At 32.7% G+C, this 25,020-nt stretch overlaps 3 protein-coding genes and 1 pseudogene across 5 annotated transcripts; 2 read left to right on the top strand and 2 right to left on the bottom strand.

Moving 5' to 3' along the window:
* On the top strand, positions 7,276–9,691 carry LOC109351563 (zinc finger A20 and AN1 domain-containing stress-associated protein 8-like). The gene is made up of 2 exons (XM_019593048.1): positions 7,276–7,357; positions 8,776–9,691. The coding sequence occupies exon 2, from the start codon at positions 8,790–8,792 to the stop codon at positions 9,303–9,305; it is 516 nt and encodes a 171-aa protein (XP_019448593.1). The 5' UTR covers positions 7,276–7,357; positions 8,776–8,789; the 3' UTR covers positions 9,306–9,691.
* Positions 10,926–12,032, top strand: LOC109352823 (annotated as a pseudogene).
* LOC109351561 lies at positions 13,010–19,531 on the bottom strand. 3 transcript variants are annotated; one of them, XM_019593045.1, is made up of 13 exons: positions 19,252–19,531; positions 18,569–19,071; positions 17,789–17,991; positions 17,510–17,707; positions 17,178–17,249; positions 16,708–16,803; positions 16,335–16,414; positions 15,798–15,876; positions 15,311–15,521; positions 15,015–15,211; positions 14,328–14,433; positions 13,994–14,083; positions 13,010–13,883 (listed from the first exon to the last, which is right to left on the bottom strand). In XM_019593045.1, exons 2-13 carry the CDS (start codon positions 19,065–19,067, stop codon positions 13,153–13,155), a joined length of 2,562 nt encoding a protein of 853 aa, XP_019448590.1. In that variant the 5' UTR covers positions 19,068–19,071; positions 19,252–19,531; the 3' UTR covers positions 13,010–13,152. The 3 variants fall into 3 exon arrangements, with proteins under 3 accessions (XP_019448590.1, XP_019448591.1, XP_019448588.1); XM_019593046.1 differs by having other exon boundaries at positions 19,259–19,531; XM_019593043.1 differs by lacking the exon at positions 19,252–19,531 and having other exon boundaries at positions 18,569–19,150.
* LOC109351562 (DNA-damage-repair/toleration protein DRT100-like) lies at positions 21,204–22,646 on the bottom strand. The gene is made up of 2 exons (XM_019593047.1): positions 22,526–22,646; positions 21,204–22,492 (listed from the first exon to the last, which is right to left on the bottom strand). Exon 2 carries the CDS (start codon positions 22,463–22,465, stop codon positions 21,365–21,367), a length of 1,101 nt encoding a protein of 366 aa, XP_019448592.1. The 5' UTR covers positions 22,466–22,492; positions 22,526–22,646; the 3' UTR covers positions 21,204–21,364.

The raw sequence follows: 25,020 nt of genomic DNA, 5'->3' as shown, positions 1-25,020 counted from the left end.
CGATCCTAGATCTGACTAAATATAATACATATTCTTTGACATATGAAATTATATGTATTTAGACATTCTATTAATCATTAATATATGATAAAAATTAGGAAATTAATTGTACTTTAAATCAAAAATATATTATTTTTTTATACACAATTGAAAATATACATATATAAATATGATGAATAAATGATCATGAGTCTGGTCATGCTTATCTATAGTCAATCATAAATATTGTTATAACCTAATTTTTAAACTGGAACACAACCTTAACTGGATAAAACCGGACCATATTGAAGCCCGACTCGGTGAATAGATAGGGTCAATACTCACACGTAGCATGGATATACGTTCCTGATTTAGCACATTTGACAAAAACAAACGTTCAAATATTCATCTAAACACTGTCAACTTCGTGCTTGGTCCTGGCCATCAATATTCAAGTCATATTTTGATCGATCATATTATTTTTTCATTAAAACTCACATTACATAGGTAAATTGTTATGACCGTACTTATTAAAATTATTGTTATAATACTACTGTCAATACTGGAGAATATTTGCATTGAATGAATTGAGAAGAATCATAATAAATGTATAATTTAGACATTACATTTTAATTTAAAACCTAATTATGTATTAGACTAATTTAAAGAAGCAACGCTCCCCTGATGTCTTTTTCTTTTACTCATTCAAGACACTCAACCCAACAAAAAAAACATTATTTAAGGGGAAAAGGCTAATTGTCATTTGAACCAAGAGGTATTTGTAAGTTGAATATTATTTTAGAGTTTAGACTAGTTAATAAAATTCTATTTTCCCATAAATTAATTTAATGAATACTTTAAAGATAAAGTTGGTGTATGCATACGAAAATTAAATCATATGCTAATCATATTTCTTGTCTTTTTCACATTGTTTAGTTAACTCTTATATTTGTTTGGAGTGGAGTCTAAACTTTTTTTTGATAAATCAATTGAAGCTAAACTTTTATTCTTACCAATAAACAATCTTAAATTTTGAGAAATATATTTTTACCAATGAAATAAATGAAAAGACAAAAGTGTTAATTAATAAAAATGATTTACAATATGAACAAAATACATCACCTAAAGATATGATTGTCCAAATAGAATATGGATCCTCTCCAAATAGAATATCGATCATCTTTAATAAGTTTTAATGACTTAGATTTTAAGTTATTTTTAGTTAAAGTTTATTTTTAAATCATCAAATGAATTTGATCCTTATATTTTTGTATTGGACGACCAAGAATAGTTAACCTTAAAGTAGAGCATTTGGATTGGACAAAATATGTCGTATTAATGCACTACAGCCATCCTCTCCATTAATGTTAATGGAGAAACAAACAATTGTTTTTTCTTATATGTCTAATAACAAAAATATGATTTCATATTAAATAAAAGGATCAAGATGTTATTACATATTATATGTTATTGTGGGGGCAATTCTTGCTCCCAGCCACAGTGGTCACTGCTCTTCTAATCTCTTATCTCTCTTCCTTCCACGAATACAATATGGGCATTATTCCTATTTCCTCCATCCTCTCTCCATTAGAAATAGAAAAGGCAAAAACATATCGTGATTTACTCCATTTAACATGTATAATTGTTTGTGCTATGTAAAAACTAAAAAGTTAGTAAGTTTCAGCACTTTGAACTGGATTTAAATTCTTCTGTTTTTTTTTTATAATTTATATTATAGAATTAGCTGTATGGGCTGAGAAAGATGGTTAGTTATTCTACTATGATTAGATTATTGGAAGGTAGAAAATATTGTCCTTAAATTCCCATTTTAGTATAGATTTGATTACAATAAATATGTTCTCTGTGCAGATTTATGATGTAAACACATATGTAAGTGCTTTATTTCCTTTGAGTCCTTTCGGTGACAATTTACAATACACTTTAGTGTAGAATTTCGAATTTTGCAAATCTAAATCTAATTTTAGGCCTACATCATAGTCTCTGTTAAACTTGAGAAAAATTCATCGATCGGTCTGTTACGTTTGTTCAAGTTCCCTATTTATGTACACACACATTATTCCTAAATTGGGGTTTGTTTTTATTGGTTTGGATGTGTGCTTGGAATGATAATAACTATCATTATTATGTTAATGTGTAAAAGGTTGAAGCCAAGAACTTCTGACTGTGTTCATCTGATCAATTGGCCAGTGATGAATGTAATTGCACGACAACATCTAGGAATCACAGGCACTATTATTATGCACATGACCTAATGGGATGGGATCACATATCTCCAACGGTATCTCATTCCTTATCTCAAATCAATTATATATTTGACACATGAATAAAAGAAAATTTTTAAAATCAAAAGGCAATAAAATGGAATACTCTGATTGACTTGGAACATGAAATGATGGGGTACATTTAGGACAGTTAATCTCTATCCCTAAAATTATTGCAAATAGTATTGTTAAGAATTAAGCTACATATAAGAAATATTAAAAAATTAAGACTCAAATTATATACATATATAGCATGTTGCATAAATAAATTCATTTAATGAGTCACATCATAACCAATAAATAGGGTAGAAGAATAAGATGATACAATAACAATGATTCTGATTGCATGAATAGAAGAAAAATACAGTAGATATGTTTTATCCAGTAGAAAAATTTAATGGCGGAGAAGGGAAAGGAAAGAGAGGAACAGTGAGAAGCAAACAAATACACCAGAGTAAGTTACCAAAGACCCAGCTCCGGTGTCCTTTTCGGGGGCTGGTGCTGGTGCTGGTGCTGTCACATCCTGTGCTATGACTTCAGCAGCAAACATAAGCCCCACCACTAAGACCATCAACAAGATCATTGTTGTGCTCTTGCTAATGTTGTGTGCCATTTTTTTCACAGATAGTAGATACTTCAATAGCTAAGGGTTACAGAGGTGGTAGCGTGATTGAGTTTAAACTTTAAACCACTGTGTTGTGTTGTATTTATGTTGTTGGTTGCAAACAAGACTTGATGATATATAGACTTCACTTCCAAAGTACACATCTACTGTCTCATAGTCATTATACGCACCATTAAATATGGTTAGACAAAAAAATAATTAATTATTAATTTTTTAATTTAAAAATATTTTTTCATGACACAAATTATGTTATATCAGATATTGTCTTAATCATGATATCAATTTGAATTTAATAGACGTTTAGACTGCAACAACGTCTCTTTGCATGTTTTGAGTACTTTGATGGAGCCGCACACATACGAGACAGGTCATTTCCAATTTTCCATCTTTGATTTTTCTGCTGGTGGTCCCATGCAGGCTTCAAACGGCTATGCTAGCTTAAGGACCATGTTATGGTGTGGCCCATGCATCTTAAACAAGTTTTCATTATCATTCAAAAACATATAATTAATGTTATTGACCAGATAAGTAGTCTGTAATTTGTTTTGTGAGTTCATAATTTGGCAATTTCAAATTATGGGTAATGGTTATGGCCAGGGTGCCCAATATTAGGTAGAAACTTGGAATGATATGGAAGGAAAACGAGGTGGCAAATGTTAACAACTCAACATTGTTTCTGGCCGGTGCAAACAAAAGCGAAAGACAAATAGTTGGCCACTTGTGCATATTCTGATACACATGTTCAGTCATATTTAGATGTATCCGACACTTTATTTATGTAAACTGTGAGGAATAAGGTTAGATAATTCTTATTCATATTTATGATACTTTAAGATTTTGGGTTCAAATGTAATATGTTTAATTCATTTAATATTGTCTATTTCGACTATTTCATATCAAATCTCTATTGCTATTGGGCTTCAAGATATCAAGAAAAAGCTATTGATAACATTGATTTCATTGTTAGATAACGTGTTTGTTAAAATAAGGTCTCAGCCTAATCAAATCAATTAATTCACGTTGTCTCAGTGTAAAAGTTTTTTTAGTTTATGTTTCATAACATGTATTTATATTTTTTAAAAGTGTAATATCTGTATAGAGATTTATATATAATCAGTGCATTATTTACCATTCATTTTAATTACTTTTATTTAAGAGTCAACAGTGATTGAAAATGAATGGTGTATTATACAATAATAGCTTAAAAAATTCTTACACTTGTGTCTATGTATACATTTTTTCCCTCATTTTGTAATATGATTGATAATATAATACAGTACTATTTTTTTATTACTGTTTTATATAGAACAAAAAAATTAATACAAAACATAAGATATGAATACGATACTAAGAAAAGAAAAGGAATTAGTTCAGTGACAACTATCTCTAATCATTGAGCCAACAATATGCTAAATAACTAGACAGCATAAAAGATGCTGGAAATGAATGTACATCATTTCTCAATGCCATGTCATAAAATATGTACATATATCCAAATATATAATCATTCACACTCACTCTATATATATTAGCCTCTACATAACATCTTATTCCACAGAATTACATATTGCAGAGGATAAATAATCTTACATTCTAATCCACCACCATAGGAAAAGATAATGGAAATGATGAGAATCTCTTGTGCTATATTTGTGGTTGTGGCCTCAATGTCTGTGGCTTTGTCCACAGCCCTTGAAGCACCAGAAGCAGCTCCTGGACCCTCTAGTGGATCAAGCACAACCATCCCTGTTTTTGGTTCCTTGGTTGGAGCTTCATTATTGTCCTTCTGCGCCTTTTACTTGCACTAAGTTCATTTTTATTTATCTCTTCCTTTCATTTAATTGCGCCTTTTATTTGCCTTCATTATGTTCTTTACTTTATGTTAATGGATTTATTGGATTAATGTACTGATTTGATAAAAAATTCATTCTAAAATCTATTTTCTATACCCCTACCTTTATGGAAAATATGATGATTGCTTACTTCTGTAGTAGTAGTGGTAGTAGTTCTGTGTTTAAGAATACTGAGTTATTTAAATTTGTGAATTTCTGAGTTGCATGCTTGTAGTCAATATCAAAGCTCTACTATGAAGGAGAAATCTTCAACATAAATTTTATTGTTTTGTTTGATCTTAATAATAAAATAGATGCAAATTTGACATTGAATTTTGAGAAGAGCCTCGAAAGTTTTATATAAAAAACCAAACTGCAACTTCAGATTTAATACACAGTTACAGACTTGCAGTAATGCAGTATACAACTCAAAACTAAAATTTATTTTTGGCTGGATAATTTTTGTCACCTCTTCCTGTATTATGTTTAAAACTATGTGAGATTGCAAGCAGAGGGGATATACTATTAATTGGTGGAGTAAATGTGTTAAACATAATCTGCAATACATTAGATTGGTCTGGCTCCAAACAATGAGGTACCAGGACCGGACCTATAAGTAATTAGACTCGGTTATTCATTTTTATATATAATATAATGTTAATCTACAATGATATATTGTTAATTAATAAATTTGATTGTTAAATAATGATGTTAAATAGTGATGTTATGTTATTAATTGACATGTATAATTCAATATTTTGTTTATTGAGCAATTCATACAAAATTATTTTACATCGTAATATTAAAATAGTCAATTTAAATTTGCTCAAAACTTTAAATATGTTTTATAATTTTTCTCTCGTTGATTACACAATTACATAAATTACTCGCAATTATTTTTAATATTTTTTGAATTTGTGGGTATTCGCGGCTCCGTTGGATACAAAATGACCCGTAGATGTAGTAAATTCAGCGAGTATCAGAAAAAGTCTGAGGTGAATCTGAGTCCAAAATGAAACAACATAGCGGGTCTATATAACGCACTACTCGAACTCATTCCCATTATCATCTTTATTAGCGAGTTAATAGTAATTAAATATAAATGTTGGATAATATATAGACAATTTGTAAAATTCTTAAGTTGTTATTAATGTATACATTATTCCTAGTAATAGTAAATGTTATCCCACTCTAATACCACCAAAATATTAAATGAAAAGGTTCATTCATTTAATATCTTCAATATAAAATACAATAAATAGCTAGAGAAGGATATTATAACATGATTTAGAAGTACTCAACAAATAACTATCACCCCACATATTTTCTCTAAAACAACATTTACTAAATAAGAAGTAATTATCAATAAGATGTTAGTCTAGTGGTGTATGACTTAATTATACTATCATAAATATTAAAAGGTCGATGATTTGATTCGTTAAAACAATATTTGTTGGGATAAGCAGATATATACTCTAAAAATGACTAATTAATTGCTCATAGTTGAAGAAATATCATTGGCAGTGCATAAAAAAAAGTACCTTTTGAGAACATTTAAATGGTGTTATGGTTTTTGGTTCTATAAATAAGTCCAAATATTTAATGAGAAAATCCATTATGATTATGTTTGAATTTTACTTGAGTTCAACATTTGGTTCATGTTTGATATACTTAATACCTTATCCCGAGCTCACTTGATATATAAAATTATAAAATTAAATATAAATATTATATATATATATATATAAATATATGTTTCGAATAAATTCCTATCAGGTTCCAAAATAGTAATTTTGTTTTCAAACCACTTCATTTAGATTTTAAAAAAAATGAAAGCAACAATCACTACAAGTTGGGTAATGCAGATACGGTTAGTGCATAGACTCTTTACTAATTCTCATGTCAAATATGAATTTATTTTATTTCGCATTAATGACAATAAAATAAAAAATTAATGAATTTTAATTGACATGTTATATTTTTAGTGATATAAAACAAGATTTGTGACAACAAATCTTTATTTCTTCCCACGTCAATTTTTTTTTGATACATCGCGTCAATTTAATCTAACGAGTTCTTAAGAAGTTTATTAAGAAAAAATTTCCCCTTCAACTATCTCATGAGCCCATTTTCAACGTGCCCAGATGAATTTTTTGTGTGGCTAGGACGCATTAGGGCCCGCTTGGATTTAAGACCGACCAAATCAGAAGAAAAGAAAACAAATCTTCTATACCAGCCAATCTTTATTCATTAATTCACATTAAAACATTAATTAAGTTAATAATTTGAACAATATCTATAAAATATCAATATAAAGATTTAAACACAATTAATATATTATTCACCATTACTTATATTACTTTTCAGATAATGATTATTACTTATAAATAATAGATTATACAATTAACAATAGAATAAAATATGAGTTTAATGTTTGTATATGAGTGATTTTTTTGACACGATTATCAGTATATACAAAACGGGAATATTTAAGAGCAACACGGTTACCCAATGATAACTACCCACGTAGCCATAAAGAAGAAGCAAGAAACTTTTAAATAGCAAAGACTGATACACACGACTTATACTCTCTCTCTCCTTCGGTTTCTCTCTCCTCCTTGGATCCCAAATCGACTAGGGTAGGGTTCGGGTTTCTTCTTTTTCTTATCTCTTTAATTTGTTTACTTCTTAATTCGTCATGCTCTTCTATTATTAATCGTTCCTCTTCGTTCTGTTCTTTCATTCGCCGAATCCATGATTCATATCCGATGCGATTCCGAGCTTATTGATCGACTTCAACCTTTCGTTTCGATTATTTATTTCAAAATATTTTTTTATGGATGAACAGGTTAGATTTTCGCTATGTCTCGCGATTTTGGTTTAATTTCGCGTATCCGATTTGTTTCTGCTCAAAATTATTTGTCTATGTATTTTGTGAAAAAACCTACGTTCAAGTTAGGTGGAAATTTGTCTTGCATATATGGACAAAGGGAAGAGGCATAAGGTTTTTTATTTTATTTTTACATTGTACTAAGTACAAGTAATTTAAAAATTTAAAGTTGTTGTGAATAGAATAAGTGTTTACAAAACATTTTCCCTTTTTCTTTCTTCTTTCTGAATTGTTTTCTGGGTTTATGGACCTGTCTGTTGATGATAATTTAGACTTGAATGCTTTTGGTGCTTATATTGTACTGTATTTCTCTATTTTTGTTCTGAACATTTTATCAAACACTTGTTAGTCAATAGATAGATGATATGATGTTAAATGTGTTCACAACTCTTATAGTTATGGATTTATGGTTGGCTTTGACTTTTGTTAAATGTGGACCTAATTTGAGGATTTTATTTGTATTTGTGCTGGGAAGTTTATGGTTTCACTCATCCACTGAACAAATGTTTGAGCACTAGTTGAACCGAGGAAGCATATATTCACATGAAAAATAAAGCTGTTCTGAGCGGACTAGCTTGGAAAAGGCTTTCTGGACTATTATCTGTTATCTTATTTCTTTGATCCTCTGTAACCCACTTATATTTTTAACCAGAAGTGAGCTTGTGTAGGTTTATAATTGAGAAGAAATGCAGTAGTATTCATTGATATCTTTTATCTTCTGTGATAAATAAATTGACATGGAATTTCCTGACCTATTTTACTACCATTGTTAATGTTAACTAAGTTTTTAGAAGAGTAAAGGCAACGTTTTCTTTTTACAGCTGGTGGAGAGGGTGATGATAGTTATAGCAAGTTGTTCTGTCTGAGCTTCTAAAACTAATATTGCCACTTTCCTTTTTTTAATTATACTCTGATCACACTTCTGTTTGTGCTTATAGTGTAATTTCTATTGTTCTAGAGTTCACTTTTTTTTCTTATATTTTTTGCTTTAATCTGTTTATGTAACTTGCATAGTCATGCTTAAAGAGAAGCTTGTTGTTGTTGTAGCAATATTTAGTAGTCAAATTAGGATATTTGGTATGCTCTTAGAGTAGAGTGGTACATATTTCTCGTTGAATAAGTGATGACCAGTTTTAGATATTATTTCTTTAAATATCTTCGCTGCAGGAAATTTGAAAAGCATGGACCATGACAAGACTGGATGCCAAGCTCCCCCTGAAGGTCCTATACTATGTGCTAACAACTGCGGCTTTTTTGGAAGTGCGGCTACCATGAACATGTGTTCTAAGTGCCACAAAGATATGATGCACAAAGAGGAGCAGGCCAAGCTTGCAGCATCATCCTTTGGGAATATTATGAATGGATCATCAAGCAGCACTGCAACTGAACCTGTTGCTGTCAAAGTTGATATCCCAGTCCATGCAGTAGAGCCTAAAACCATCTCTGTGAAACCTTTATTTTCTTCATTTTTAGATGAGAGTGGTGAGGCAAAGCCGAAAGATGGTCCAAAACGTTGCCTTAGCTGTAATAAGCGGGTTGGTTTGACTGGGTTTAATTGTCGATGCGGCGACCTTTTCTGTGCTGTACATCGCTACTCAGACAAGCATGATTGTCCATTTGATTACCGTAGTGCTGGACGGGATGCCATAGCTAAAGCAAACCCGGTTGTCAAGTCTGAGAAGCTTGATAAAATCTAATATTGCATTTCATGAAATTTCATGCCCCCAGATGATGTTGTGCTCAATTTTAGCATGAAATGATTCAAGCTTCCTACATGTGTTAATGGTGTTCTTATTTGTATTGTTATATGTAGTGGGGGACTTGGAGTTATAGGACATCTCTGCAAATTGACGTATTCTATTTCATGTGATTGGCGAAAGTATAATATGTTGGTCCAAGTGTTTAAGCTTTTAAAGTTTGTGCTGGTCTGGTGGAAACTGGTGTTCTTAGCTTTGTAATGCATCTTTTCTGTTTCAGAAGGGTTTGTGCAATACTGCAATTTACACTTAATTAAACCAGCATCCAAGGATGGTAGGTTGTAATTATTATTTTGGGCTATTTATGAATTTCACTCTGTAAGGCTTAACTTCGAACTGATAGGATGTTAAAAGCACCCAGTTCTGTTATTCTTTTCCTTTATCTGACTAATGAGTAATTGTAGAGAACAGGCCCACTAAATGGTCCTGTTAAATCAGAATTTTATCCAAAGGTCATAATTGAGAATTGTGATGAAAACCTAGTGCTTAAACTTTATGGAGGAAAAATAAAAACTTTGATGGACTACAAAAGGTTCAATCATAATCTCCGTGTGCAGCTCTTATGCAAATAGATGGTAATAATACCGTAACCTGTGACTTGTGTTCGATTTTTAGGCACCATAACGAAATTCACCACCAAGCTAAATTGCTAAAGCAATGTCAATGCGTAATTGGTCGTGCCCAAATTAACCACCATCAAATTATATATCAGTACATTACAGCTAACTAACCTTATTAAACAAGTTTTAGAAATCAAACGCTAGCTGCTTTTGGAAGATCTAAGATCTGAATATTTTGTTCATCACTAAAGACTCAAAATGGATGACAATACATGAATGAATGTTTGTCCTATTTCAAAGATAAGAATATTTTGTTCATCACTAAGGACTCAACGTGAATGTCTAGTGGTATAAGATTTCAATGAATCTTTGAACAGATTACAAGGTCAAAAAATTTATTTCTAGAAACAATACTTATTATAAAAGATAACCCCACACTCTAAACGGTATTAGTTATTTATCATAGGGTAAGGTATCCTTTTGGTTATACCGGATGTTGGGTTCATAGTAGAGAAGGGCGCCAGAAAGAGCTTTTTCTCTTTAATGTGCATATTTCCAAACTTTAATTTGACATGGGTGGAGGAATATAATTACTACTAGTACATTTATATTTGTTTTATTCTTTCTTGAACTTAGGTGGAAGCTTATATTTTGGAGTGAGGTTCTTTTGTCTCCCACAGCTAAAGCCTAAAAGGATAACATTTCTCTCAATCTATTATTTAAAAATAAAATAAAAATTATTTAATTAAAATTTTCTTTAATTCTATTATAACATTTCATACCATAAAGGTAAACTAATTTTTCAATGATTTATAAAAAATTGAGTTCCTCCCTCTATCTTTTTGGGAAAGTTTTTTAATAGGAAAAGAAGAAAAATATATGTAAATATTATAGTTTGAATTCTATTATTCATAAAAGTTTTGTGTGAGAGGAATGAAATATAAAGTGTAAGAACCTTAATTCAAAATGTAGGCTATATAACTTACAAGAATAACTTTTGACCCTCTCTCGTCTCTCTCACCCATTCCTCCCTTCCCTCATTGCCTCCTTTGAATCTCAACAGTTCCTCGCGTGGGCCCTATCTTTTAAGGTATCGCCAAAACGACCGCGTTTTCTATCTCGCTGAAATTCTTTGCGCGTTACAACACCTTCATTCTTTGGGCATCGCTTACCGCGACCTTAAACCAGAGAACGTTCTTATTCACAATTCTGGTCACGTGACTCTCACGGACTTTGATCTCTCACGCATGCTCGCGCCAAAAACCGTTATTTCTTCAGCTCCTCCTTTGCCGCTTCCGGAGCCTCGCCGGAAACATTGTCGGAGCTTTTCACGGTGGATTAATCTTCATCCATTTGATATGAGTAACCATTGGAACGGGTTGAAGAAGACTAAGTCTGCTCGTGTTAGTCCAGTGAGTCGACGCAAACCGAGTTTCTCGAACGGCGAACGGTCCAACTCGTTTGTCGGAACGGAGGAGTATATCTCGCCGGAAGTTGTACGCGGTGATGGTCATGAGTTCGCTGATGATTGGTGGGCTATGGGGATTCTCACGTACGAGATGATGTACGGTACGACGCCGTTTAAAGGAAAGAATCGCAAGGAAACGTTTCGTAACATTTTTGACGAAACTGCCGGAGTTCGTTGGAAAGCGATCGGAGTTAACGGACCTGATCGAGAAATTGTTGGAGAAGGATCCAACAAATCGATTAGTTTACGCGCGTGGCGCTTCAGAGATCAAGGAGCGTGAATTCTTCAGAGGTGTACAGTGGGAAATGTTGACGGAGATGGTGCGGCCGCCATTCATCCCGACGAGGGACGACGGAAAAATGACGGAGAATTTTTCCGCCGTAAATGGCGGCGTGGACATTAAGGATTACTTTGAGACCTTGAAATCGCAGCCGTCGTTGCCGCCTTCTCCGGTGTCGTCAGTGTCTTGCAAGTTTAAGAGGGCTGTTTCTGTTACAGAATTCTGAGCACGTGTGTGATGGTTGATCGCACGTGTAAGGGTTAGTTATTCTTTTTATAAAGCAATGTTGTAATTTCTGTGCATATAGAATAAGGGTAGAACGTGGAAAACGGGATTAGTGAAACACTGAAATTAGTTGGTGTAAATTAAGAATCGATCATATGTAAGATTCTAGAATACGCTTGCTTATGGGTTTAATATAGTCAAAACCTTTTCTTTTTTATGTGCTTCACACATAGACAGTTAAAGTATCAAGATTGTGTTTTTTTTTTTTTATCTCTCCGAAAATATATATATATATATATGTTCAAAACTAAAAAAAATTGAAAATGTAAATGAAGACAGGTAAAATATGCATATATATCAAATTTTAGTCTTTGATGCTCGATTGAATTATTATTTATTAGTACATACATTTGTAGAATTGTAATGCAAAAAGGGCAAGTCACTTTATGAAGAAACTATTAGTAGGCATCATCTTTTTTCAAATGAAGATGATGGTAATAGCATTTAACATTATTAGCTCCGTGAAATCATGATTTATCCTTAATTACTTTAGCTTTTGTATACTAAAGTAGTGCTAGTTAAAGTTTGATTTAATTTAGTGATGTGACAAACCCGTATCATATTGATCAAGTGCTAAATACATGTGAACTTGGTGAGTTTAATAACTTTGAACACTGTACAACTTACCTTCCAAGACAAATAGTCCACAGTGTATTTCTTCCACTCTTCAAAAAATTGCTTCTCTTTAGAATCTGAAGCTGAGTTACCCACAAAGAGTTTTTTTATAAAAGAAAAACATAAGAGCTTGTTTGTTTTTCATAACGGTGAGTTTTGAGAAATTGTTGCATGATTTAGGGAGAAAAAAATACATTAAATAAAGGATAATAATGGTTAGGGGAATGTTAAATATGCCGTTAAGTCATTGTTAATGAATTCTAACTTACTCGTTCAACCATCATCCATGACTTGTTGACAAGTTTTCAACTTCATTGATAGATGTTTCTTTCCATATCAAGCAAGTCTCAGTGATGTGTCTAAACAGTATGACTTAAAACTGTTCTAGTTTTTCAGTTGGTTACAATTGGAATTTAAGTTTGGATAGAATCATTGCTTACCACTTAAATAACTGAGCACAAGATACACCAAGAAATTTATCAACTCTTGATTATGAGATTCAATATTTGATTTTTTGAAACTTTATAGATGAAAATTATAGTAGTAGTACCCTATACATAGAGGAGGAGCTTAAATCAATCATTCGTGAATGTTGAAATAAACTGTATAATTCTCATCTCTGAAGTTGAATAATGGTTCCAAAAGAAAATTCCTATTTGTCCCTTTAGCCACAAAGCTGATAGGATGATATTGTCTCAATCCTTCCTCTGCAACAAAGCTTGTTGCATTGTTAAAGGTAGCATCAGAATCAGACTTGCAACCGAGCTTCACTTCTGCCCCAGAGCTCACGCCACCGTACACATAGCAACCACGGTTGCTTTGGGATTCTAAAGATATGGTTTCATTTCTTCCATCCAAACCTTGTACCACAAGAAAAATAGAAGATGGCTCAACTTCTGAAGAAATGACAAGAGGTTTATCTTGTCCTTGGTGGATCACATTCATTCCAGGAAGATCAAAGGGTTCTAATGTCACGGATTTACCAACAGCATTTGTCAACGAAGAAAGCTCTGTAGAAGAATTTTGAAGTCCAAGTCTAAATGTTGCATGAAGAGCCAAAGCAGTGCCAGGTTCAGGTATCATTTGCATTGTAAGTGAAAGGTTTGTATTTGTCAAAACTAAAGTTGATTCTGAGGAGTTTTGGGAAAAGGAAATTAGTTGACTATTGTAGCTGGCAGGAATGGGTGTGATCCATTCTGAAATAGTTGTGTTAGCCCCAGCTGTAATGTCCCAATCACTTTCGGTATGACCAGCAAGAAGATAGGGACCATACAGAATTGCTTGAAGGGATGCAAATTCAGACCTGTCATCTGAATTGAATTCAAAAAGAAATATCAACTATGTAAGCAAAAAATTAGTTAAAGATATATGCTAGGATGGAATAATACTGGTAATCAACAGATACAGATTATTTTACTACCTTTTATGGCCTCTGTTGTGAGGGTAATAGGCAGCTGAAGGCTAAACTTGTCATCAGCACTCCACTGTCGTGTAACTGATAAAAAAGTTCCTACAGGTCCAGAAAATAAAATATAACTTTTTATGTTTCAGAGGGCAAGCTTTGGAGCAACGGTAAGGTTGCATTGTGATTTGGAGGTCATAGGTACAAATCCTGAAAACAACAACATCTTCACTTGCGAGGGTGTGACTGAGTTTCTTGGCATGTAGTGTGTGTGCATGCATAATTGTAGTTTAGACAACTAATCGAATATCTACTTTTCGTTGATTAAAGGCAAGTTAAGATAGATTCACACCTGGAGCTGGCACAGATACATTTTCCGCATTCAATATCCCATTGGCACCATTAGTTTGAGTCCAAGATGGCACTCGAAAGTTCAATGTGGATGAAGTACCAGAGTTCTGAAAAAGCAAGATTTGAAAGATGAACTTGAGAAGAAAAATGTAGACGATCTTATACTCATTATCTTGTATTGCACCTTGTCCATTATCCTTTAGCTAATTCGTTTAGAAATTAAAATTTTATAATAAAGTGTCATAATCTTGTTGCAATAACAAACTTCGATGATATATAATGCATCCATCTTCAACCAATATGCACCTTGACAAGGTAGTTATAATGTCTACACTCTGTATTTTTTTGTTAACAAAAAAAGCTGGAGGTCAACATTAAATAGACCCAAATTCAAACAAAAGCATGCATCGATGTGTATCATTATACTAGTTATACCAGCCTACTTTGTCAATACCAAAATTAAGAGGGGTTAGATGTGAAAGTAATAGTACTGGGATTAGACTATTCCCAAAAATTATACTGCATTTGAGGACAAAAAAGTAGAAAAAGGACCAACATTGTTGAAAACTGAAGCCTTACTAGGGAAGGGATTGGGGACAAAAAAAGACAATGTTTAGCCTAGATTAAACATAAGGGGGATGCTTTGGCAAAATCAGATGCTATAAGAATACGACAATGTAACAGGTACCTCCGTAGGAGATAATGTAAACGCCACTCGTAGGTAAGGATCCCATGAAGAAGCTGGATCAACTGTCTGATTAAGAATAAGTTTCCCAAATTGCCAATTAAATGAGCTTGATATGTACTGAATGATATAAAGACTAGGATCGTTCCCTTCCTCTTCAAAATAAATAGAATCTCCCAGCTTTGAGAATGATTCAATTCCTAATGAACAGGGAAAATGATTTGAGAACATAAGGCTGATAAGAATATGGATGCAGCTTGATGCAATTGGAAGAGTAAATATTAAAAACAAATGTATACCAGTTCCATAGCAGCACCAGAAAGAATCAAACGGTGTTCCCCAGCTATGAGAACTTGTACCCTTGGAAACCCCAAGTCCTAGTGGAAGCATATAAATCATCACTCCAGGATCTGTCCCTCTTTGAATGCTGAGTACGCCATTTGTTAAGGCGCGCTCATAATAATCTGCATAAGAGACTTCTTTGGTCCATCTAAACAGGTGGCGCGAAACCTGAGAAATCATTTCATTTTTTGGGGTTATAAGATAATGGAAACATTATCCAACAACATAGATAATTCAATTGAAATAGACCAAGGTTCATCCCTGAACATACATAACACTCACGTTTAAACACATTAGCAACAAGCATGTACTAATGAATTACCGTGAGACAAGTCTTCTCTCTTCTCGCAGTTGGAACTTTTTATGATAAAACTTCATACGCACATTTTTAACTTACAGGCATTACAAAAATGAGCTGATAAAATGATGAGTGATAGGCTATACCTTAAGCATATTATATGTTGTGCATGACTCTTCATTCTCTGCTGTTTTTAGGCTGTCTCCAATTCTCTTCGGATCATGCCTACAGAAAAATTGAAGAAAATGTGTTAGTACAGAAATCTGGAACTGATTATTATCAACTAATAATGGAACAGAACATTTTCAACATGACACCCTAGTTGATAGGGGTTGGAAATGTGAGAGGCTTGGAGTGGAATTTTTAACAATCCAGCAAACATTGAAGGTGGGTTAGAATGAGAATATAAGGAGAGAAAGGGTGGACAAAGATTATTCAGAAGCGAATTTAGAGCCATTTAGCCATGGAGGAGCAGACCCTCCCAAATCTGCAGGCATTTTCTATTTTTCTTTCTAGTTTCTTAGCTTAACCAAGAGGTAGTTCACAGTTCTAAGGCGCTAGAGTCCCTTTTCCTTAATCATATTTACGGTACCTAGCACTAGTAGAATTAAACAAGTACACAATGGATAATTATAAATGCATTTGAAAGAACTGAAACTATAAAAGCGCTGATATCTTAATACCAGAACTCGTTGTCTGATGTCCCTCCAGTTGCATAAATGTGAGAAGAGTTCATGATGTCCATAAAGAATGTCCCAATATCCTAACACACCAAAAAGGCCAGAACAAATCTTAGAAACTTGAAAAGCATGACAAATGGTAAATTCTACTTGGCTTAATACTCTACCAATGGAACTGCACTAAAATAAACATACATAATATGGGACAAGTACTGCTATGAATAGGCATGTCATTAGAAATTAGAACAGACTTAAGAGTAATGAAAAAGTAAAACTAGGTGAATAATATTACACCAACAATTTGTAATTAAACACAATTCTATCAAAATTAGTGAGATCTTTAGCAGCAACCTACAGTATGCATATAGCAATTCACCTTATAAAGTGGATCTCCTGTGACTTCATACCGCATTTGAGCTCCAACAACAATCGGGATATGTGTATTAGCATGAAAATCAGCTATATCATTAGCCTGCATGAAAAAACAAAATTTTAAAATTAACTTTTGGGCCATGATATAAATTTTCTAGAGTAGACATGAAAATCCTAATTTTGACATCCAAATATCTAGTTGTTTCATGGTGAGCACAATATCATGAACAATATTCAATTACAGAAAACTTCTCTTTGGGTATACAAATAATAAATAAATAAAGAGGACCATTGATTGTCTATATTTTACTCTCAAACTCTCTACCATATACTTCTGCACTTTGTCATGAGCTTGATCATCTAAAAACCAACAATAGTTATAAGATTGCAGTACAAGTGATTAAAATTGCTAAAATATATACGCCAATGTTGAATAAGTAGCAATTCTGTCGGAACAAATGTTATTATCATTACCTGGACCGCAAGCAATCCCAGAAAGCATGGCTTGTCAAAAAGGTGAGCCAAAACTAGATGCTTTTGATCTCCCTGCATAGAATAACAAGAAAATTTTATTTCTGAAATGAAATTTACAGTAATACTCCGTACCATGTGCCATAGTCATGAAAACTATTATAATACTATAAGCATGCCAATTCTTTTAAAATTATATCTGAAATTCTGAACTATGGATTATATAAGCATATCTTTTAATGACTATACTCACATCAATGAAGTTCACGAGTCAAGCATACAAGCAAATATAGCTAGAAGAAAGTTAAAGAAGCTACATGAACTAGTTAACTTACTGTTAAGCTATATAATCTGTAAAGGACATCATTCATTCCTCCTGTTTCCTCATTTTGTGACTGATAGTGTCTATTTATACTGAACTGTGTTATAACATTCTGCACTCGGTTGTAAAAGTAATCGACCATCCATGTCACCATTTTTAGAGCCTGTGGGTTTCCAGCTATAGCATGTTGATCCAACAAGCCGGCCAAGATCTGTCAAAGCTGAATAGTTGAAATTCCGCAATATTAAGGCTAAAAGAACTTTCATAGTCAAAATCGACTTTCGTGTTCTACCTTGTGAATGGTGTAATAGGGAGCCCACACAGGCTGAACAGCTTCATATCGATCAAAAAACTCGGATGGAAATGCAGAGAGATATCCTGTTCCAATTTTGTCTTGACAGGCAGACAGGCCAGCAACAAGAGCTGACATTTTCTCCTGCAGGCTACTATTATTTGTGCTGGCCCACATTAAAGCCGATGCGCTCAAGTAGTGTCCTTCACAGTGCCAAAAACACGCAACTATAAATTAACATTGAAAAGTGAATTGAACAGGCTATGAGCAAGTAATGGGCCTTCAATATGTGAGAAAATATTTCAGGAATTATGAATAAACCTCAAACCAGGTAAATGGGGTTCAGTTTTTGACAGGAACTGAGCCCAAGGAGGATATCCTTCAGAGATAACCTTTGTATGCAGAAAGACATGCCTTTACATTTGAAGGCTGTTTAGGTAGTTATGTAGTTATGTAGTTAAAAAACCAACAGTGAAATTTCATCTAAATATAAATGCCATTTTTATTCAAAAATTAATCTCTCAGCTCTGACTTCACAAAATGAATAGAAAAAAGAACACACAAGTGGAATAGGCATCACAATAAAAAAGAGATTTATACCCTTTCGAATCTTAGAATGAAAAGAGCCAGCCAGTTACAGAATTGTTATACCAATGGCAATGCCAAGAATAACAAGTCTTTAAGAAGAAAAGTGAAGATCCCGACACAATTAAAGAACACTAAAGTGAGTCACCGGTTAAATTTGATAAATAAAAATGCTTAAATGATGGATAAACTAACCAACAAAATGACCCCTGAGCTCCATATCAGCACTTTCCCAGCCTCCGTACGGTTGAGAAGGTGTAGGTAGACCAGCAGTGTTCCTAAAGCTCCAAATCAACCTATCCACATCCAACATTAACAAATACTCCAAATTTGTGTTCTGTGCTTGAGCATGAATTGAACCCTCTTGCAATCTAACATCTTGCAAAGACACCTCTTTTAGAAACCCTTTAGGCGTATCGAACATACCCAAGTTCTTAATTTTCCGATACATCATTGACCATTCATTTTGATGATCCTCTCTCATGAACCTCCTTGGCAGCATATCCTCCCAGGCTGAATCATCAGTTGGTGTCAAATGGTTATGAATTCTCAACTCTGGCTTCCATGTTTTATTCTTTGATCTTAACATCTCATACCTTAATGTGTGTGATTGGGTTGGAATGTTTGTGCACTCTTTACTCAAAGCATAACCACATAACACAAGGGACACTAGCCCAAACATAAAAACCTCCATCCTTCTGAAAAAATGCATCAAACATAAATAACATTACATTACCTACCAGACAACCTTAATTCAAGCAAATCCAATTGAATAGAAAGCAAAGATTATAATAAATAACTGAAAATTTTAACAGGGAAGAAGACAAAGGTGAATAATTAAGACAACATAGATCATTACAGGATATATATATATATACAACTTACAATTAGATAAAGATGAACTTCCAAGTGTTTTCTTTCAGTTTCTAAATATAATAAAATGCAACGTTATATATAAATAGATAGTAAGGAACAAAGAAAGATAGAGTGGAGTGGAGTGTAGCCAATCACAAGTGGTAATGCTTAAAACCGTATCATGGAAAGTAATCTCCGGAATTCAAGAAGAGCATAAAGTAAGAGATGGTGTTTAAAATTCATAATCATATTACATTTATCACTTAGATCTTATGTCAAAATACTACTTCAAACTCAGTTTATGATTATGGATTTGGATACCTAATGTGGGTGACCAGATTTTCGATTAAAAACACTGTGTAAAAAGAGTTGAACTCGACTTCAACCTCTCTGGCAAAGGATTTGGAGTGGTTATTACATTTTTTTATTAAAACATATAAAACTCTTTTTAAACTCAAATTAGATAAAATGGTCTTTAAACTTTAGTTATAAATTCTAGAATCAATTACGAATTGAAAAAATTATAAATATTTTATTCACTAATATTAAAACAAAACCTTCACTAACACGGGTCCATATCTATTCTCCCACTATTTTGTGTCATTGCATATGCTATGAAATATGATTCGTTATTGACTAATGAATATCTTAAGAGAGTTGTTACTCATTTCAATTTGAATTTCCTCAAAGCTATAGATCGTAGTTAAAGAGGCCACCACAAAGTTCCTCTTCGTTACAAACCTGCTTCTCACCTCCACGAGTACTTTTGTAGTCTTTACAATATATTTTACTTTATAAAGTTAATTAATTTACCTTTACAAGTAATTAAATAAATAAGTTCATATTCTTTTGGTATACAAAATTCGTTCATAATACTAGAAGGAGGGTTATAAAGAATTAGAAGCCAACCAGAGAGGATGCTACATGCAAAATTCGTTCATAATTAGACAACCTTCATTTTTTATTTATAAAAATGCAATAAACTTATTGAAACAAACTTAATTATATACCCAAATATACTATGTGTAATGTTTTTAAAATCACTCGGTAATAATATATACATCAGATTTAGTGAGACTTAGTGCAAAAACTAGTTGAAATACTTGGTTTTTTATATAATTAATTTGTAAGCTGGTTGGAAGTTTATAATTTAGTTTGAAACTTGTGAAGTTATAAATTTATTTATCGGAAGCTTATAAGTTTGGAAAAAACTAAGTTTATGAGATAGGTAATGTTACATTATTAGTTACTAAGATCAACTTTTAAGTTAATTGATACGTGTCATGAAACAAAAGAATTCTCAGACTTATAAGCAAAGTTATATTTATAAGCACATTTATCACATGCATATTAATTTAGTAACTTATAAATCATTTGATGGCATAATCAAATACATCAAACTCAATTAAAGACGGTTCATATTCTTCATGTATACAAAATCCGGTTAGAAGTCTAAAAGGAGAGAAGTTATGAATTTATAACACGCATTGATGTAAGGAATAAGAAAAATAATCATTTTCATTAACTCCTGACAAACTTTAGATATATCCTCAATTGAGAGTTGAAAACTTGAAACATTTATTTGCTAGGCTATCGTCTATTATCAGAAAGAAGGCAAGATTGAAGTCATTTGATAATGAGAAAAGAAATCTACTTGAAATACACACACTGTTATTTTGTATTATCTGATATTCATGTTTTTTCATGATTGATACCTAAAAAATAATACAAAGAATTAATGATAATATATTAATTATGTATAATTTTTTATACTAACAGTTCATAAATATTACATTATTTAATAATGAAAGACGGTGTAATTGTTATGCCGTGATCAAGATAGAAGAATAAAAAAAAGGTACAGTATTAATTGACAAATTTCTATTAGATGCTTCCTTTTTTTAGGTGAACAATACTTTTAACAAATCCTTTTAATCAAAATATCAACCCCTTACAGAGATGCATAGCTATTTCAAACTGAGTTAAATACAACGATCCCTTATAACCTTTAATCATCTTTTATTGAACTGAATGAAATACAGAGATATTTCAATATAAGAAATAAAAACAAAAGCAAAAAAACTGAGCACTAACTAGAAAACTTAATCACTGATTAATGTAATGTAACAAGACGAATTAGCAAGCTTTAAGTGGCTTTCCACATAAGCAATCATTATTGGCAAATGAAGACTGATCCATATTCTCAAGTCCAGAGTAACTAGGAATGGACCCACACAAATGGTTATGGCTCAAATCAATGTACCCAATATATGACGCTAAAGATATGGACTTAGGTAAAGGACCCTTGAGATTATTATAAGACAAATCCATAGACGTGAAATATGACCTAGCCCCAAATGAATCAGGTATATCACCCTCTAAAGAATTATGGCTCAAGTTCAAGTCAGTTATACCTGAAACCAAAAGCGTCGCAGGAACACTTCCTGAGAGTTTATTCATATCCAGTTTCAACGTTCCCAAAACAGCCATTCGGCCCAAAGACTCTGGAATGGGCCCAGATAACTCATTTTTAGATAGATCCAGATCCACGAGACGAGACATACTTGAAATTGAACTTGGAATGGGCCCGCTTATTTTGTTCCCACTAAGTAAGGCCCGGCTCAGAATCTTGAGCCGGCCCAACCATTGTGGAATGGGCCCGGTTATCTCGTTGTTTCTGAGGTCCAAGTGCGTTAACCCGGCGACGCTGGGAAGCGTCACCGGGATATTGCCGGTGATGAGGTTATCGGCGACGCTGAGCAGCATCAGCTGCTGAAGCTTGCCGATGTTGGACGGGAGATTGCCGGAGAGTCTGTTTCCGGCGAGATCTATGATTCGAAGATAAGTGAGGGTTGTTATGCAGTGTGGAATCTCGCCGGAGATTGCTTTCCAGTCGGTGATGATAATGCTGGAGAGGCGAGTGAGTTTACAGATTTCCGGCGAGATATGGCCGGTCATGTAGCCAGGACGGTGAGCTTTCTCCATGGTTTCGTAGAGTGTACCGGCGCGGAGGTCGATAATGGCGATTTGACGAGAGTTTTGGTCGCAGGCGACGCCGAACCAGTTGTTGCAGCAGTCATTGCCGGTCCAGGAGTTGAATACGCCGACGTGTGATTCCTGGAGAGCAGATTTGAAGGCCAGCAACGCCGCCCGTTCTGACGGCAGACACGACTGCACTATGGAGCTAGCAGCGAGTAACAACAACACCGTTAACGGAAGTAACAAAATTTGATTCATTGTGGTTAATGAAAAAGTGAAACAGTGTTATTTGCAGCGTCGGTGAAGGGAGGGAAAGTGGAAAATAAAGAGAAGCACGATGTGTGCATGAGAGTTTGTGACCCTCACTCTGTCAAGAGAACGTGATTTATACTGATTACTGTGTGATGTGACGATTATACCCCTTTCATACTTCGGTAAGTGATTTATGATCATAGATTCATAGATGGGTTTAGTCAACTTGTATAGTAGTATCTCATTATTTCTTCTGCCAGGAAAGACAAATTGGAAGAAGAAAGTCCATAATGTTTCTAAATTTTGGTTTCTTCATGTGTATGTTGTCAGTAATTTTATATTCGAGATGCAGAACCGACCAGTCTGTGAAGGCCATTAATGTTTCTGAAAATCTTATCTCCAGGTTCTATAATGAGAAAAGAAAGTTGAATTAACAAACGCTTTAATTCCCAAATTTGAGTTTAGACATGACTAATCAACTATCGAGGACAGTGCTATTCCTTATGGTCAGATGATGCTGATAATCACGTGTCTACATGTGCAAAATATAGGAACTTCACCGTCAAAATTAAAATGGTATATGCTATGATGAAAGGACTTCAAGATAACGAGGAATACCTTCTACACTTAGATGTAATGCAAGCACTTGCAGCAAGATTAGCCTATAATTAATTGACTTATATACCATGGACTATGCATATTACTTAACTATATACTATATAGAATACACATGAGATTATTCATATTAAGGGCACCGAACATGCCATTGAAAAAGGGACATGCCTGTTTCACGTACAATATTCATTTCCAGCGGTTTCAGAACCCATGAACTAAGTAACTATAATCGTGCAATGTTTTGTGCATAATATTTGGTCTATGAAAGATATGAGAAACTTCCTACAAGGTGTATAATTTTGCTGAATTTCTTGAGAAATAGAGTTGAACGTCTTTTAACTAACAAAGTTTTATTTTTACCAGTATATAGTTTATTTGCTCGGGGAAGGATGAGAAAACATTCAAAATGCTTAGAGCAATCACACCGGTTCTTAATGTTGTTTTTATTAGAATAAGATATTTTTATTACGTTTTTCAGTGTGTTGTTTTTATTTTTTTATTTTTTAAATAAGAACAATTTTTTGTTTTTTTAACTAAGGGAAATGAGAAGAGATATAGATGTTTGAGGAAAAATAGATCTTATGAAACTCAAATAAAATAAAAGTGATGTTTGTCATTACGAGAAAAAATATATATTATTTTTCTTTCATAAGAAGTTATAATAAATTAAAAAATAATGTGTGAGAAGTAAATAAGAATAAATATTTTATTTGTTGACATCGTATTCTTATATTACTCACAAGAAAAAATATTGACAATATACCACGTGGAAGGCAAAGAACCTCTTACACCAAATCTAAAAAATGTGTTGTGTGAAGTAGTCATAATTAATTACCTCGAAGAAAACAAAAGTTGTTGATGGGTGCCTAAAGTGATTTAGGAAAGAAAAATATAATTTTTATATTATAAATCAAAATTGTTGAATTTTCAATATATATAAAAATTACCTTAAAAATTACATATTTATAATTAATTTCTCATACAAAGTTTATTTATTTGCTTCATGCATTAGCTAGTGGCATCTTAAAGAGACATATACAAAATTTATTTTTTTAAGAAATAATAATGACAAAACATAAATGATAAATGATACGATAATAATGTATAAAATTATATTGTTGATACATTAATTTTTTTAAGATTTAAACAATGCCAATTGAAGGGGAGTGTGACCAACTCATACTAAATGTAAAACTAGCAGTATGCTTTTACCAAAAATGAAAAAATCAGTGGGTAAATTCATCATGGTCCCACTAAAATAGGTGAACAATTAAGGACGCTCTCCCTCTCTGGTTGAATTACTCCTCATGAAAGATGGATGTAGAGGTTTTTATTTTGAGGGAAATCCACTTACTCTATAAATATCTAATGGTTTAAATTTAATAACTATTTTAAATCATTAAATTTTCTTAGAATTGATAATTAAAATAAGGAGTAAGTGAATTCCTCCCATTTTATTTGTTTAAAAGATAGTATGTACCAGAACTTCAAAGGATAAAGAAGTGTAAAATTACAATTGTTGATAACAATAGTTATATTTTTTTTTTGTAAATATAAGAAACATAATTTTAAAAACTACATAAATTAGTATTCAGATGCATGGATTTTCCTGTAAAGTTAACGGTTCATTTTTATAAAGATTTATAATTTTTATGCATTATTAATGTAAAATAACTTACGTAGTTAATACATATATTTTTTCTCTATTTTAGAAATGATTTATGCTAGATAATTGATTCAAGCGTTATGTACTTAATTTATTTGTAGTAAAATATCATACCTAAGTCTCACGCATAACAACAAAAAAAAAACTTTTGATTGAAAAACCACACTCTCACAAATGGGTATTGCTTAACTTAAACATAATTATCTTCTAAAAAAGAAATAATTGTAATCAAAACAAAAAAAATAAGTATTTATTTTATGTAAATGAAATTGAAAAGTAT

This window comes from Lupinus angustifolius, chromosome LG07, assembly GCF_001865875.1.
Source record: "Lupinus angustifolius cultivar Tanjil chromosome LG07, LupAngTanjil_v1.0, whole genome shotgun sequence".
Taxonomy (NCBI): Eukaryota; Viridiplantae; Streptophyta; class Magnoliopsida; order Fabales; family Fabaceae; genus Lupinus; species Lupinus angustifolius.
This window is presented reverse-complemented; position numbering and strand designations above follow the sequence as displayed.